General features: G+C 42.9%; 1 protein-coding gene across 12 annotated transcripts in view; it reads right to left on the bottom strand.

Annotated features, from left to right (window-relative positions):
- Positions 1 to 16,040, bottom strand: part of Mta3 (metastasis associated 1 family member 3) — a 139,644-nt gene that overhangs the window by 41,212 nt on the left and 82,392 nt on the right. For 9 of the 12 annotated variants that reach the window (XR_003485776.2, XM_027417922.2, XM_027417917.2 and 6 more), the window contains exons 11-14: positions 15,470 to 15,528; positions 10,610 to 10,734; positions 7,889 to 8,037; positions 6,876 to 7,098 (exon numbers count right to left, since the gene is read on the bottom strand). Coding sequence is in view for 11 of the 12 variants with exons in the window: in XM_027417922.2 (XP_027273723.1) it covers positions 6,876 to 7,098; positions 7,889 to 8,037; positions 10,610 to 10,734; positions 15,470 to 15,528 (556 nt within the window). In the remaining variant the exon portion in view is untranslated. Of the gene's footprint in view, positions 1 to 6,764; positions 7,099 to 7,888; positions 8,038 to 10,609; positions 10,735 to 15,469; positions 15,529 to 16,040 lie in introns of those variants that run through there. The other 3 variants (XM_027417918.2, XM_027417916.2, XM_027417923.2) reach the window with 2 other exon arrangements.

The following is a 16,040-nucleotide window of genomic DNA, read 5'->3' as shown; positions in this document are numbered from 1 at the left end:
ACAACAGCTGGTAACGCAACACATTCAGTCACCCTTGGCTTAGCTGGAGTGGACCCTTCTGGGAAGCCTTGACCTATCTTGACAAAACTCAATTCCATTAGATGGCGTGGCAAAACCATTTGGTTCTATCACTGTTCTTCACTTCGTACAATATTTGAGCTGAGGTTTTAACAGTCCCTATATGCATCCAATGGTCACGCTGTGCCGGCAGACACTGGCCACTAAGTTTTCATCCCTTCATACCCTACCGTAAGATATTTCAGAAAAGGAACTAAAGCATGCAGCACAAACACCATACTTCAAAGGAACTGTCGTTAGGATAGAGTCAGCGAAACACTGCCACACTAAAGAGCTGAGGTCAAAATAGTTTGAAGGGACAAAAGACAACGTGTATGGAGACTTAAAAATCAGCCATTATAACAAAGCACACCAGTTGCTTTAGCTGATATAAATCTATGACATTTATGCTTTGACCCAGCTCCAAAAGTGTGACAATAGGGTTTCCTGCTCCTATAGGGATCTTTTCCGTCTGCAAGCTGAGACCATGCCTAGGCACACATACAGAAGCTGCCTTTGACAACCATAGGTCTTCTTTGCATTTCATGTCAAAGTACCACACCTCGATATGGAACCTCAAATAACTTAAAGATGGACTTTGTCGTGAGCACTAGTCCTTTTTCATCAAGGAAATGTTTTGAAAAACAATTAAACAGGTGGTGGAAATAGCATTTTAAAGTAACATTAAAATAGACAGAACACATGCTGCAGGTAGCTTGGAAACACCAGGAGTTTGAGTCAGTGCCCCAAGCACTGTTTGCCTATCATGCAGCCACTGACAACTATAAATGATCTCATTTCCCCCTCTTCGCTTAGTTGATCACCTTTGGGAGGATTACTAAATTGTGAAGTTTGTCACCTGTTACTGAATAATAATGGTGATAAGAGCAGAATTAAGCACATTTTTAAACAAGCATATTAAGAAATACAATCTAAATAGAGATCAGAAGCAGTCCAAACACTGCACGGGTCAAACACTGGTCAAACCACCAAACATTAATACCAAAAGTTCCTTCTTTATGGGACTGCTTTGCCTAAAATCCTAGTCATGTCTGGAGAGGAGACAAGAGGAAATGCTTTTGTTTTTCATCTTCTTCTCCATTAGTTCAAGTAGCTTGAGTGAATCATCTTGGTAAATTTCTCAGCATCTTGGACAAAAGTACTCTTCATCGTCCCAGGGACAAGATAAACTTTGCCCTTTACTCTGAGAGAACACCAGGAAAACGGTCAACATGGCTACAACTGACAAACAACAGGATATTCCTGTCACTTTGACAAGAGCCGGCAGATGCATCAAAGATGGTTGTGATCTCCGAACCAACAGGGTTCACTCAGAACTACAGCAAACTGCCTCTAATTTCTCACACTGGTAGCACCAATTATTCGGTATTCTCAGGGAAAACTTACAAGTCCCCTCTGGAGATCAAAGCTCTCCAGCAGGATCCTTATCCCACTAAATAAATCTATTTTAAAGAAAGATGTCAGTAAGATAAAAAAAAATAAAGTAGCTGGCGTTGAAAGTTATCAGTCAATTATAAAGAAATTAGGATAAAAAGGGCTAAGATGGCCCCTGGCCTTGCTCTAACGTAAGAAAAAAACGGCAGCCATTAGGTAGGAAAAACACATTCTGGAATGTTCACAAACCAGATTATCTGATCCACATTGCTGTACTCCTGGTCTACCTACCGGACAGGCTACACCAAGCTTTGTGCCATCTGTCTTTCCTTTATCCCCAAATTACTCAGCATCTCTAGTTCAACAGAGAGTAAAACATCTACAATGTGCAGATAAAAGAAGCAGCTGAGGGCTGTGCATAGGAGCCAGAGGGAATCAAGAGAGGATGGTGGAATCTCACTGTGGCACTGGCTCGGCACTAGGCTCATCTCTTCAGCTTCCGACAGCAGGGCCTGCATTCCTTTAGGTAAACATATAAGAATATCAACACTTTTGTGCCAGTTTCTGACCCTTTCCCTAACATTTTGGAAATCCTGGGGGCAGAGGGAGATTATAAAATAGAAAAGCTGCAAAACAGCAAATTAAAATGCACAAATAAGGGCTGGGCAAATGGCTCAGTGGGTAAAAGTGCTTGGGCCACAAGTATGACAACCTGAAATCTGAATTCTGTAATCCAAGCCTGCCCCTAGGGGAAGATGGGAGATAAAGGCTGAGGAGTCTCCAGGAGCTCAAAGGTCAGCCAGCCTGGTTTCTGAAACACTGCCTCAAATGAGATAGGCAAGGGTTGACAGCTGATGGCTGTCCTGTCACCTCCACAGATAAGCTCCCGAATGTGGGTGCCCACATGAGTAACCACACACACACACAGAGTAAAATTCATAAAAACACTGACGTGGCCTTTGAGATCTCTGTCGAACAGAATCATACATAGAATTTGCTTAAACACTGTTCTCAGGTTCTATAACACAGTTTTTGAGTGAAACATTTAGCTGGTGTGGTGGCATTTTAATCCCAGCCAGCCTTTGGAGGCAGAAGCAGGTGGATCTTTGTGAGTTCAAGGTCAGCCTGGTCTACAGAGAGGCCATGTTTCTCCCCCCCCCCTCTCTCTCTCTCTCTCTCTCTCTCTCTCACACACACACACACACACACACACACACAATGATGTTTGGAAAATACAACACAGACGAAGTCAATGACAAAAAGGGAAGGAGGCATTTGGTGTCACAGACCTAAAGTAACCTTGCTAAGATAAAATTTTCCATGAACCAGGAAGACTTCCAGTAGGGAACAGAAAGGAGCAAAAGCAGTTGACAGGAAATACACACTGCCTTCAATTCCTTGCAATGACTTTCTATGTCACTAGCAATACAAACTGGAAGCTGGTAGCTATGCCTCATCCATCACCTGGCTAAGGGTGTCAAAGATGGGTAACATCTCTGCCAGGATTCTTGAGAGTTGGGCTTTTATTCACTCAAGATAGCAGCTGAGAGTATAAACTGGATTTTCAGAAGGCAACTGGGTAATGGATATTAAAATTAAAAATGCACGATGCCAATGGGTGCTTCTGAAGAACATATATCAAGAAGGAAAAAGATTATGTGATTTGAAACCAAAGCATAACTCATAAAAAAATGTTTTAAGAGCCAGAGCAGTTTTAAGCACAGCAGTTATGAGCACTTGTTACTCTTATAGAGGACCCAGGTTTGGTTCCCAGGAACCACACGGTTGCTCAAAACCATTCATATCTCTAGGTCCTGGGGATTTAACCCCCCTTTTGACTTCCATGTGCTGGACATACATGTGGTACAACACATACATACATGCACGCACGCCAAATTCTCACACACACAAAGTAAGCAAATTTAAAATGTAAATTACCACTCAAGAACAAATTCCCATTGAAGGTAAACACAATGGCAAGAGAAGCAGGCCTAGATGGCTCTGCTGCCACTACAGAGCCTGCAATTTCAGGTAAGTCTGTGCAATTCCTCACAGTAACTTTTTTTGTTCTGTCAACAAAACAAAACACAAAACCTCCCCTGTGACAAATATCTCAAGAAATGGGGTCTTGGATGCTTTCAAAGCTGAATTCACATCTTCAAACAGAAAAAAAAAAATCTCTTCAAGGGACACAAAGTAACTTCATGATGGGGTTATGGCTGCTCACTCTGTAACTCAGGAATTAATCATCTCTGCAAACTAACAAGGTGGCAGGCAAATTATCCCGACCTGCTCTGTTAGGGAGTTTAGCCACCCACGTCTCTGTAATGCTGCAGATGCCCTGTAAGTTAGCTTCAGTGTAAGGTTCTGAGTGTCAGGTAGCCAGACTTCTGTGCCCAGGTTGTAAAACAGTTTTGGTACATACATATCAAGTATGTATCTATATGCTTGCGTTTTTCTTTTGAGATTGGGTCTGGCATTAAACTCACTATGTAGCCCAGCTGGCCTCAAAGGAGTAGTAATGCTCCCCACCCTCTGCTTCCTGAGTGCTGAGGTCACAGGCACCTGCTGGGAGACTTACTTATTTAATAGGAAACACATTCCTGTAACATTCTCACCCTTTTTACCCAAGCTTCCCATTTCCCCTCCCTCGGCTACTATTACTTCTTGCAAAATCCCCCATTCACAATGCTGCAAGCCATAGTGCATCCTCCTTGCTGAAAGGCTGATGAATGCTCCCATAACCAATCAAAACAGCCCTCTTAAAATAGGGACCGCCCACTGAGAAACACTCTCAGGTGCTGGACCCTGCCACCCAGGACCAGCAAGCTCAGTGGCTTCCCTCTTCTACATCCTAGTGCAGTAGTCCCTACAACACTGGCTACGGTGCTGTTCGGAAAGAACGGCTTTCCTTTCCAACACTACTGGTTATTCCAAATGTATTCATTGGAGCTCTATTCTTCAGTACCTTAGAATTAAAAGCATCCATTTTATCTGAAAGTACATCCATCGGTACTGTATCAGGGACCTTTATAAAAGGGCAGTCAACATTGCCTTTGAGAAACCAAGGAAAACTTATTAGGAAAACACACACATATACATATACACATACACAGTCATGCTTATACACATATACTCACACAGACACACCACACACATGCCCACACAATACACACACATACCACACACACACACACCCTTATACACATACACAGACACACCACCACACACACACACACACACACACACACACACACACACACACACACAGAGAGAGAGAGAGAGAGAGAGAGAGAGAGAGAGAAAGAGAGAGAGAGAGAGAGGGGGCTATTCATTTCCAATGGATCAGAGAGACTCAGTTGCCTATGGACATTAGGTTACTCAGTCACACTACAGAACCAAGATAAAAACATCTACTGAAGAGGTTATAACAAAGTACAGACAGAAATGAAATGGTGATGTAAAAATCAGCGTTCAGTAAGGAGAAGCGTTCAGTAAGTACAAGGTGAGCAACACTGAAAACTTAAGTAGTAAGGTAATTTTTTTTTAAAAGTGTGATTCTCTAAATACTTTGATGAAGATAAACACAAAGTAGAAGAAAATAATAGTTTTCTTTTTTTAATTTCATCACAACAAATGACTGTTCTTTCATTATTATTTCCCATGTATTTGAACAAATAGAATATAAACAATTTAACCCTAAACCTATTTTTAGTAGCATGGACCTTCAACTGACAAAAGATTAGAATGAAGCGACATAAAAACACAGTTCATTCAAGAACAAAGCTGATGCGCAAATAAATTGAAAATCAACAAAGAGCCAAAGGCAAAAGCAGCCCTCACTGCAGCCAACTGTTGCTGATGGCTTCTTTTCCATTCACTAGAAACAAAGATGATACTGGACCCCAGCCAATTGTGATGAGAGGATTTCATTTATTTTCTGTCTTAAATGTTTAAATTATTCCCTTTAAGAAATTATATAGAAATAATGTGTTTTAAATCAGCTAAACAGTTTGGGTGGATATATTTATTTTCCAGTTCCTTAAAAGAAAAAAACAATTCTCTGAACTCAGAAATGCCAGGACGAAACCAAAGACAAGTCTAAATTTTCAAACATACAATACATAACAACGCTGACCGCCTCCGGGTGGGAGACTGAATTGTCACTCTTCTTACAGGCTTTTTACCTTTAAGCTTTAAAAACAAAAACAAAAACAAAAGAACCTTTCAACTTTCTGCTGAAATTATTTTTAGAACTAAGACATTCTTTTTTCAGTCATCATTCCTTTTATGGGTATGCTCTTCATATCAGAGTGCTTTTATATTTTGGGGTTTTTGAGACAAGGTCTCAAGTCACCAAGGCTGGTCTCCAATTCCCTATTGCCAAGGATGACTTTCATCTACTCATTCTCCTGACCCTGCCTCCCCAGGGTTACAGGCACCATGTGCCACCTTACCCTCTTCATAATCAGTTTATCGCACAGAAAAAGCACTTGAATGTCTTTAAGGTTTTCTATCTGTGAAGCCAACAGCCATTTTTTTTTTTTTTTAAATCCTTTAGGGAGAAATTGTATGGCTCTACCAGCCAAGTATGAGTCCTCAGCTAACACAAATCATGGGTACCTTTTCAGACATGTGGCAATAAGAGAAGAGCCCACAGGTCAAGCAGATAACCTTTGCTCTAACAACAGCAACAAAAAAGAAACATAAGCAAGACTGAATGTGTTGAAAACAAAGAGCTTGGGTAGATGCTATGAGATAATGCATGATTATGAAATGGAAACCAAACTGGACAAAGACTGTTCAACCACAATACGTGGTAACGTGTAAAAACTAAATGTGTGTGTTCAGGAATTCCTTAAGGAGGATTCTTAGATTTACTTACTATATATTACACTGTCTATCAAATGTGGGATTAGTTACGAAGCACTGTTTCCTATAAACTGTAGGATGACTATAAGAGGTTCCTGGGAATGTAAGAGGTTTGCCAAGACAGACTAGCTAGTATTAATTAGTGTATTTTATTCAAACCTAATGAATCCTTAAGACAGGACTGTGCTGACTCAGCAGGGAATTTTATCATAAGACAACCCCTTGGGTTTACATTGCCGCACTACCAAACAGGCAGAGTGCTTCGGTTAAGGTCCCTTTGGACACTGTGTCACAAAAGTCCACTGGGTAAGGTCACCTTCCCCGCCTTCTGATTAGCTCTACTCTGAAAATTCCCAGGGATTTCAACGTTGTGTTTTCAGGGTGGCATGATATAAATGGCAGCAGACAAGAACAATGTTTAAAAAAAAAAAAACAAAGGCTGTACACAAGAACTTATGTTTATTGCAAACAAACAAAAAGAGAGAGCGAGGGGAAAGAGAGGATGGTGAGAGGAGCGAACGTGTAAGGTTAAGAATTGAAAAGCGTCTTACATTCTGCCCTAATGGCAGCATAATTAATAGCAACAAACGGCCGTCTCGCTGCCTGCCGCAGCCTCAGGGTGTTTTTGCAGACCTGACGAGCAATTTTCGTGAAATACGTAGTATGGAGGAAGAAAGCTTGGCGGGTCTTCACTGCGGACTTGGGACTCCCAGTGTTCCGGACCGGCATGCCCTGCATGGCCTGCCGGGACAGGTGGCTTCTCACACGTGGGTCCTGCAATGTGGAAAACATCGGGATTTACAGAGGGGAACTTGATGGAGCACACGGCTACTCCCGCCTCGGAAGCACTGTATCTCAACAACTGCAGCCCCATCCCAGGGAGAAGCACTGCATCTCAACAATCGCAGCCCCATCCCAGGAAAAAGCAGCGTGTGTGAGCATTTGTAAAGAACGTGGGGAGTACAACATGGCAGGGTGGCGCGCAATCCCAGCCCACAAGCACTATCAGTGAGATGCTGCTGGGTTTTACTGTGAGGAGTCCAGAGCTGGCTGGCTTCAGACAGAGACTAGCCTCACTCTGGTAGACACTGGCACTTGACATCCTGAGTCTATGAGGATGACCACGGTCATCCTTCAATTACTGTTCACCCAAGATGGGGCTCTTCTTGTCCCTCCACAACAGCGGAGGGAAGAGAATGTTTAATTCCTGTTTGTTGTTTTATGTAAAAACATGTTTCCAACAGTACCTAAAGGTTACAAATTGTTTTTAAAAACAAGACTATTTGTAAGCTCTCCACTCAGGCAAGCGCCTCCCACACACATTATTCTTTTGTTTGAATAATCTCAAGAGACCAATATTTTGAATACCTGAAAAAAGAAAAATCCGACTGGTCTCCCTCTGTTTCCATGTTCACACCCACCCTAAGTATGCAGTGCTGTGTTTAACTCTAAAACTCAGCTCTGTTCATTTGTAAATTGTTCTGTATAGCATCCCTGCTTCCAAGAAGAAGCCAGTAACGGGGAAATGTGACGTCTTCGCCCCACAAAGAGTGCACTTGCGTACCTCTGCAGAAGGACTGGGAGACTTCTGTTCTTCTGACTGTGTGGGCATTTTGAGACCTCCATACTTTTTCCAATACAGCCAACAGGTCGCACACAGTCTACACTGCATATTAGGTGGGCCCCAGGAATACCACTGGTGAGACTGTGTGGCTAAAGACAGGGGGAAAGAGATACTATGAAAGTCGTGGTCTCAATACACTGAAACCTTGGAGGCACCCTGAAGCCACAGCCAGTTTACAGTGTTCCCAAGGCTGTCGGCTAAGCGTGGAAGCACAGCACACACACAAGCATTTTTCAGCACTCTGGACACATTGAGTTTCTGCCACACATCAGTGTTTGTCTCGTCTATTAAGAGACGCTATTGGATGACACATCCTGATTTATGCTTAGGCTGCTGAGATTTTGTTTTGTTAATTAAAAGTGATTTCATTATGTACATGTCTAGAAATAAGTCTTCCGAAGGATATTATGGCTATTAAGCTCCTTGGTAGTGTTTAAAATCTGAACTGTATGGTTCAGGAGCTCTTGCCAAGATGGCTAAATTACTCAAGAGGGGACTTACTGGTTAAGTCAGGAACCAGATAAAACTAGAAATCCATCTGTAGTTCCTTTACTCAGGAAACAAAAACCTTATTAGAATTTCTCCCTGAAGACTGTAAGTCCCCATCAGCTGAGCAAGCACCTTCGGCTGATATGGTATCATGGTTGGTAAGGCCTGACCCCAGCAGACTGACTGCTTGGCTGGACACACGGCCTGTGTCAGGTTCTGCAGCTTAACCCTGTCGCAAAACACCAAAAGCTTCCCATGGCAGAGGCAGAGAGAGGCAGAAACAGTGGTGGTGAAAGGTAGTTAAAACCGAAGGTAGAGACTATGATGCTAACTCTGCCAGTGGTCCTCCCCTTTGCTGTAAGTTACCTCCATGTGGGCAAAGCCGCCAGAGAGCACAGGAGGGTGCCAACTAAGGAACACCTCACAAACAACAGGAAAAGGGGAAAGGCTGAGCTGGAATATGGCTCGATGGCACGCAAAGGCCCTAGGTCTGGTCCCTACTGCCACCCACCCAAAAGAGAGAGAAAATATAGTGGCTATTACATTTAATTGCCTTTATAGAATTCAGAATAATTTACACATTCATTGTGTGCCACTCTTTTTTTGTTTGTTTTTTGAGATAGGATTTCTCTGTGTCGCCCTGGCTGTCCTGGAACACTCTCTGACCAGGCTGGTCTTGCTCACAGAGATCCATCTGCCTCTGCCTCCTGAGTGCTGGGATTAAAGGTGTGTGCCGCTGCCACCACCACCCAGGTGTCATATACTACTCTTGGAAAAATGCTTTTTTTTTTTTTTTTTTTTTTTTTTTTGGTTTTTAGAGACAGGGTTTCTCTGTGTAGCTTTGGAGCCTATCCTGGCACTCACTCTGGAGACCAGGCTGGCCTCAAACTCACAGAGACCTGCCTCTGCCTCCCTGAGTGCTGGGATTAAAGGCATGCACCACCAACACCCGGCTGGAAAAATGCTTTTAAAGAGAAGCCTAACCCCCTTTTCTCTTTTAACTTAAACAATAATGTTGACTTTTTAAGACAGATTTTATCAAAACATTTTAATTACATGTATGTGTATATGAGTGCAAATACCCTTGGAGACCAAAAAGTGTTGGACACCCTGGAGCTAAGGTTACATACAGGTGGTCATAAGACACTTAAGACGGGTGCTGGGAACCAAAAAGGTCCTCTCAAAGACCCGTGTGTGCTCTTAACCACCCAGCCATCTCTCCAGCCCCCAAATTAACTTTGTTTCAATATAAATAAGGACACCTGAGGTCATCCCCCTAGCCTACACAAATGTACACGCACATATATACATCCACCTGCACACACATGTGTAACGATTTGTCGTTACACATGTGTACTCACTTAGGAACATGCACATAAAGAAGAAATGTCATTGTGCTGTGGTGGCACATTCTAAATTCTCAGGAGGCTGAACCAGGAGGATAGTGAGTTAGAGGCCACACTGGGCTTCACAGGCAGACCCTGCCTCAAAATCCCAACCCAAAGCAACAGTAACAGAAAGGAGAGCTACTGTTGTTTGAGGTTTTATGTAAACATACATGGTGTCAACTATGTTGAGATCAGATCATCTCAACCACCATGCAAAACGCAAGGGCACACAAATGACCTTGCAAACAGAGATAAATACAGCAAGGCCTGAAGCCAAAAGCAAATGTCATAACATGGCATTTCCTCAACTGGCTCCCTGGGAGCCTGAGGCCTGTAGCCATGGTTTCTCCACACACCTGCCTCTCCTCCAGAAGTATCAAACATATTTAATTTGTCAGAGAACACTGAGGAACTCCAAAAGGGGATTTGGTATATACCCTAGGACCACGGTTTGGACTAAACTAATATAACTGCACCACTTAAAACAACAACAATAACCTGCCAGCAAACACAGAGCCCACAGAAGAAATCAGAGCAAATGAACACCTTCGTTACCTATGTGGTGCAAGAGTACTCAGTGAATGTCCCTTTGCTCCCAGCGAAGTGGGAAACTGGGACTGTTTCTACACAGTAGTGACAAGCTTCTAGAAGCTTCTGGCCAACCCCCTACACACACACACACACACACACACACACACACACTCTCTCTCTCTCTCTCTCTCTCTCTCTCTCTCTCTCTCTCTCTCCCTACCCTTCACCAGGCACTGCCTCTGAGCAAACTCACCATAGCAGCTTTCACAGGCTCGCCCTAGGAGGGTGTTCTGGGGCTGGAACGTGGTCCCCACAGCTCCGTTCACAGTGCCAGACTTGCCATTGCTGGTGGATATTTGGTTGGGATTTGGTTTGCTGCTTTCGATGAAACGCAAGGTGAAACGATAAAAATGATTTGTAGGACAAGACAAAAAGCTGGCACCTCCTTGCTAATATACCTTCCCCAAACACAAATAAATACTTATTATATTTAGTGAAGAAGAAACAGACTGGCAAAATCAGGACACTAAGACGAACCCAAGTATGGGGGGCAGTAGAAGAGAGCAAATAAGAACGGAGTATAATGACAGGCATGGGCAAAGATGCTGTGATGAACCCAGGACTTTGTATACTAACCTAAAAAATAACAAAACCAAAAACTTAAGAAAACACATACACACACCACCCTGAAATACATAGTATACATGGTACCAGGAACTTACATAACTGAGGGTGTATCTGGTAGAATGGTAAGAAATAAATAAAATGCAATAAAACCAAGGCCCTCATTTATACCACATAAAGCTATAAAATAGCCGTGGTGCCGGGTATTCTAAGGGAAATGGGTCCACACCTGTGGCCACACCAGGGCCATTTCTTCATAGCACACTGCTTGCCCAGCACACACCCTTAGCAAATACAGACTCAATGACTAGTAAACAAACATCTGCCACAGAAGAGCTTCCTTCTGGGGGACCCTTCATCTCTGTTACACAGTGAGACACTGTCTCAAAATAAACAGAAGGGTTTGTTGTTTTTTGTTTGTTTGTTTTCTTTCTTTAGACCAAAAAGAAAAAGAGTGGGGCCAGGCATGGTGGCACACACCTTTTTAATATCAGCGCTCTGGAGGCAGAGGCAGGCGGATCTCTGTGAATTCGAGGACAGCCTGGTCTACACAGTGAGTTCCAGGACAGCCAGGGCTATGTAGGGAAAGGCCATGTCTCAAAGTGGTTCAGAGAAACTAAAGTTCCCAAAGAGGTGTAACATTTCCAATTGAGAAGAAATCTGCTGTGTAGCAGTTGAAACCATGCTCCCACCACTTGAAGTCAAGCCAGAAGTTTCCCAGAAATATGGAAACTTGGCATTTAAATGCAGGCTAAATATATGAGTCTAAGAAGAGCTAATGTTGGCCTGGAGAGATGGCTTGGCGGTTGGGTGCACTTGCCACTCTTGCAGAGGTCCTGGGTTTGATTCCTAGCACCCGCACAGTGTTTTAAAACCATTCATGACTCCAGTTCTAGGGGCTCTGATGCCCTCTTCTGACCGCCCTGGGCACCAGGCACACATATGATAGATACACAGACATACAAGTAAGTAGAATGCTTATACACATAAAATACATACATAAATCTAAGAGAAAAAAGAGCCGGTGCTATCTTCAGTTGGGGTGCTGGAAAGAGGACAGGGGCACAAGTCTAGCCTGCTATGCAAATGGGCCCAGGACACTGCCTGGCTGAATAAGCCACTGTTTGGAATTGCAGTGACTACTGCAGACCTGAGGACCACTGAGGAGAGCCACCTAAGATTAAATCAAGGACACAAAGAAATCCTTCGGGAGACATTCCATGAAACTGTCCTTCCTTTAACCCCTCTTCCCCTAATCTGTGCTCCAGGCTCCCAAAATCTCTGCCTGCCCCCCCCCCCCGAGCATTTTGGACATATAACCATTCTCCTCCCTGGACCCTCCTCAAATTACTATTTACACATAAGGGGAGTTATGAATGGTTGTGAGCCATCATGTGGGGGCTGGGAATCAAACCCAGGTCCTTTGCAAGAACAGCAAGAGCTCTTAACCACTGAGCCACATCTCCATCCCACACTGGCCCTTCTTAGGCTCATACATTTATTTATTTATTTATTTATTTATTTATTTATTTATTTATTTATTTTTGTTTTTTGAGAAAGGGTATCTCTGTGGCTTTGGAGGCTGTCCTGGAACTAGCTCTTGTAGACCAGACTGGTCTTGAACTCACAGAAATCCTCCTGTCTCTGCCTCCCAAGTGCGTCACAACCTCCCGGCTCATACATTTATTATTTTTTTAAAAATCTTTTCCCATTTGCTAGCTTCTTCTTTTGCCATTACTCTGTCTCTGTTGGTGAGCAGTTTCTGCCACCCCACTATATCATGGTGACTTCCAAATCGCTAAGTTCCTGGTTACACCTCACCAGCATCCCACAATGCTCATCTCAATGCTCCCTTGAAACACACCCTGCCTCTCAGCTCCATGACTCACTGGGCCATCCATTTGCAGCTGTGAGACACCATTTGCTCTACAGACACTCAATTTATTCAGTTTCCTGCAAAGTCCCTTTCTGGTTGCTTTCCCCCATAGATCTAATCTATGATTTGAAGTGGAACCACTGTATACTGTGAAGGTCACAATGACTCTAGCCTAGCCCTTTCCCCTGAGTAAGATCAGTATGTTCAATATATCCTGCACACATATCCATGGCCTCTTTATTGATACAACAAAACTCAAAATGGCCTAACCTAATACTGTGCCACCATTTCTCAGCTCAGTGACAATCTACCTAATAGTGGACTCAAACTTGATGTGCCAAAGCCAGTCACCTCCTAATACAGTATCATTTCCAGAGCCCTTTCTAGGCTGAGCTGGGGTCGTCTCTGCTCCTGAGAACCCATAACTGGTCTCCTCATATGTACGCTACTGCTTCCTGGATCCATGTTCCAAATGCAACCTGGGATCTTTTTCAAGACCATGACACCTTTTCCTTTAAAATTCTTCCATTCTTCATGTCCCCTCCCACATGGCTGGCTGGCTACTCTTTCCACACTGCTATGCCATTTTTCTCTGGGCTCCTCAACTGTGCCCAGCTCAGGAGACCACTAGCCTAGAAAGCCTGTATTGGCTGTTCAGTACTTCTGCTGGCAGCAGAGGACACCCATACTTCCTCAGGGACTCTTTCTTGAGGACATAACAAACTACTCCCCCACACCCCCAAAAGCTATCTTCTTGGTCACTGCTCTCAGCACATAAAGTCTATACTTTGTGCAGCCAATATTCTTAACTTTCTACCCCCCAGGACTAACACAAAGCTTTGACTGTAGGAGACTGTGGGACACTGCCAGGCTCAAAGTATGACAGAGAAAGAGAATTCTTAATCTATTAAAAACAAAACAAAACAAAAACAACAATGTTCTATTTCCGGATTAACTTGGAAATTCATTGAAGGATTCAGATTTACATATAACTCCACAGCTTATTTCCAAACAATGCATATGATGCACTTTTTTTTTTTTTAAATGAGTATGATTAGAAATTGCTTGTTCTCTGAGGATCACTTAAATCAGGATGTAGAAACTTTTCTCGAAAGGGGCTCCATAGTTAAGACATTCAGGTTTGGGGGTAACAGAGTCACAACCACTAAATTCTATGATTAGAGTCAAAAGCAGGCTTGGAAATAGGTGATGACCAAACAGGCCTACACTCAGTTGAAACTTATTTACAGTGACAGGTGACAGGTGAGATTCTATCCAGACTGGTGCTGGGTCCCTGACTCGATAAAGATATCAAAGCCAAACAAAAGCTGAATAGAAACAGCCTTGGGGTCACTGAGCCTCAGGCTGGATGCTGTCTCTGAGGTGTCAACACGGCAGGCCTGGGAAGGCTGCTTCACAAGAAGGGTCACACTTTGAGTCACAGTGTTTTCTTTGTGGAATGACACATTTAGAATTCATAAAGTAAATATATAATTTTAAAGGATCTCAAATCGACCCAGAAGAAGCTAGATAATTATGGGATGAGTAAACTCCAGTTTTTAAAAAGTAAACCAAAGCTGAGCATAGTAGTGAATGCCTTTGATCCCAGCACTTGGGAGGCAGAGGCAGGCCTGAATTCAAGGTCAGTCTGGTCTACATAGTGAATTCCAGGATGGCCAGGACTACATAGTGAGACCATATCTTGAAAAACAACAACAACAAAAAACAAACAAACAAACAAAAAACCAACCCCCAACACACACAAAAAAGAAACCAACAACAACAAAAAACCCCAAGTAAACCAGTTATATGCATATATACACCTTGAGGTAAAAGATTATTATGAAAGATCACATTTCATTGTCCATGAAGCCTCCTACATGAATGTGTTATGCAACATACCCAACCCCAGCAGAGAAAAATCTATATAAAATGACTGTATTTAGTTCAAAGAACTAGAAAAACCTTGGAGCAGCAGAGAGAAAGTTGTAAATCTGAGTGACAAAATCTAAGACCTCAACAAAAGAAAAGTGCAACTCACTTGAAACAGAGTGCATGAAAACGAGGTTGACATTCACTCCTATGGGAAAATTGCCAGTAAACTCGGAAAACGAAGACAGAGAATGCTGGACATGGGAAACAATCAAAACCTACTGATCATTTACAAAGTATGGCCCAAGAACACAAGGTAAAATCCTCAACGAGTCATGCAAGCAACACCCCTCAAAGGAATGATGCACCCTAACTAAACAACACTCAGCCTACAACGCAGAAGCCTCAAGAAGCGCCAGCTCTATGAAACTCATTGCTTCTAGTAACAGACTTAGCTGCTCTCACTGAGAAAGTTGACACTTGCAGTGTAGCTCAATACAAGAACAACAGCCGGCGAATTTCCTCTTCAACACTTATGCTGGGCTACTCGGGGTTCTGAAACTCACTCTATTCTTTGCAACGTCATTTCAATGGGACAACAGAAAACAACTTTTGGGCTTTGAGAAGAAAAAAAGGTAAGACACATGAAGAAATTCAGGCTTGTCAAAATGAGTGAATGACTTGTTTGGAATGACAGAATTAAGAGCAGGGTAAATATTTCAAAAGGCTTCAGTTACTTACTAAGTTGGGATGTACACTTGTTTCAGTTTGCTCTCGGCTTCTGCTGCTTTTAGACGTTTCTAATTTGAGAGATGGACAAAACATTTTACATAAAGTGCACACTAATTATTAACATTGCATAGCTTTAAAAACACAAGAAGATAAACATTACAGTACAATTCATTATCTTAAGACTCCTTTCATATACCTAACTCTAAAGCTTCAGTAACTGGAGAATGTCATTACCTTCTAAGCTGCAGAACTGTAAGCACACATAAAATTTTTTAAGTAGATTTTCAAAGTAAAGCAGTGAAAAGCTCTACTCCCCAACTGTCTATGAGGAAACTAAAAAGGACTTGTGTGTGGTTGTGTCTGTATGTGACAGTCTGTGTGTGTGTGTGTGCCTGTGTGTGTGAGTGTGTGTGTGTGTGTGTGTGTGCCTGTGTGAGGTGCGTGTGAGCGTGTGTGTGTGTGTGTGTGTGTGTGTGTGTGTGTGTGTGTGTGTGTGTGTGAAGAAGAAGGTGTCTCCCACATGCTCAGCGCATACTCTACCACTGAGTTTCACTTCCAGTCTTCAGAGGATATTAACAAT

Source organism: Cricetulus griseus, chromosome 5 (genome assembly GCF_003668045.3).
Source record: "Cricetulus griseus strain 17A/GY chromosome 5, alternate assembly CriGri-PICRH-1.0, whole genome shotgun sequence".
Classification (NCBI taxonomy): domain Eukaryota; kingdom Metazoa; phylum Chordata; class Mammalia; order Rodentia; family Cricetidae; genus Cricetulus; species Cricetulus griseus.
The sequence above is the reverse complement of the archived record's forward strand: the minus strand, read 5'-3'. Positions and strand labels throughout refer to the sequence as shown.